General features: G+C 36.5%; 1 protein-coding gene across 1 annotated transcript in view; it reads right to left on the bottom strand.

Annotated features, from left to right (window-relative positions):
- The window catches only part of LOC109372671 (patatin like domain 8, phospholipase A2), a 9,551-nt gene extending 8,269 nt beyond the window's left edge, over positions 1–1,282 (bottom strand). The window contains exon 1 of the mRNA XM_019626053.1: positions 1,066–1,282. Coding sequence (XP_019481598.1) covers positions 1,066–1,222 — 157 coding nt within the window. The 5' untranslated portion in view covers positions 1,223–1,282. The remainder of the gene's footprint in view (positions 1–1,065) is intronic.
- Positions 1,283–1,407: the final 125 nt, after the last annotated feature.

Below are 1,407 nucleotides of genomic sequence, written 5' to 3'. Positions count from 1 at the left end.
ATCTGCGACAACTTGGATGGACCTAGCGAATATTATGCTAAGTGAAATAGTCAGACTGAGAAAGACAAATACCATATGATCTCACTTATATATGGAATCTAAAGAATAAAATAAATGAACAAACAAAACAGAAAGAGACTCACAGATACACAGAACAAACTAATGGTTGTCAGAGGGAAGGGAGTTTGGGGAGCTAGGTTAAAAAGGTAAAGGGATTAATAAATATGAATTGGTAGTTACAAAATAGTGACAAGGATGTGAAGAACAGCATAGAGAATATAGTCAATGTTGCAACAACTATGTATAGTGCCAGGTGGGTACTAGACTAATTGGGGGGATCACTGCACAAACTATATACATGTCTAACCACTATGCTGTACACCTGAAATTAATACAAAATAATATTGAATGTCAACTGTAACAAAAAAAAAAAAAAGAAAAAAAGAAAGATTATATAAGAAACAAACCAACCAATCAAAGGCTAGGTCTTATAGGGACTAGTAAATTTCAGTCAATGAGACTTCTGGATTTTGTTCTAGGCATTATAGGAAGCCTAGAGTGTTTTGAGCAGGGTAATAGACATAATTTTTGTTTTCAAAAATCACTTTGGCCTTTATGTGATGACTAGATTACAGGGGCAGCAAGAGTAAAAGGCTGTACTGTAATTCCGGTTTGCCTCCACATTACTAAATAACCTAATTCCGTAGTACTCCAATTCTCTCACTGTTATGTGTATATTTAACCAACCTGACTCCTTTTCTTTTCCCTGTTTCTTATCTGGCTTACGAGTCTTCAGCCAGGCTTTTATGTTAATCCAGCTTTAGCTACTTCTCCAATTGTAAGTAGGCAAAGGCAGCACTAGCTTCCAGAAGGAGAACAGTCTCTATTCCAGGGTTTCTTAGAAGAAATGGGTGAGGGGAAATGGAAGTAACAGAAGACCTGTGCCCAGGTGCTTCCTAAGCCTACTGTACAGACATAACATACTCTTTTGTAGTCAGCATTAGCACATTCTACCAAAAGCTGAATTCTAGGAGTTAAAGAGCTCGAAGGGAGCAAGAAACTAACCTTCTGTGTCTGTAGCACTGTTGATAACATTAGACAGTTTGGTTTTCAAGCTTGTGTATGTCATGGTGTTTTTCACATCACTTTCATAACGTCCAGTGCCTAGGGACACGATGCACTCTAATGGGACATCTGGCCAAAGGCATTTACACTCGTGCATTGCTAATGCTGAAGGATTATTCAGAAGCAAACCTCCATCCTGCAAAATATAAGTCAAGAAAATACAATACACAACTCTTCAAAGTGAAATTTTATCTTATAAATATGAATACAATTATATTTTAAACAGTTTGAAATTTACTCACAGGGAAAGCTGAACTACATAATAAATTCAACAACAAATAA

Source organism: Hipposideros armiger, unplaced genomic scaffold (assembly GCF_001890085.2).
Source record: "Hipposideros armiger isolate ML-2016 unplaced genomic scaffold, ASM189008v1 scaffold_655, whole genome shotgun sequence".
NCBI classification, from domain to species: Eukaryota; Metazoa; Chordata; class Mammalia; order Chiroptera; family Hipposideridae; genus Hipposideros; species Hipposideros armiger.
This window is presented reverse-complemented; position numbering and strand designations above follow the sequence as displayed.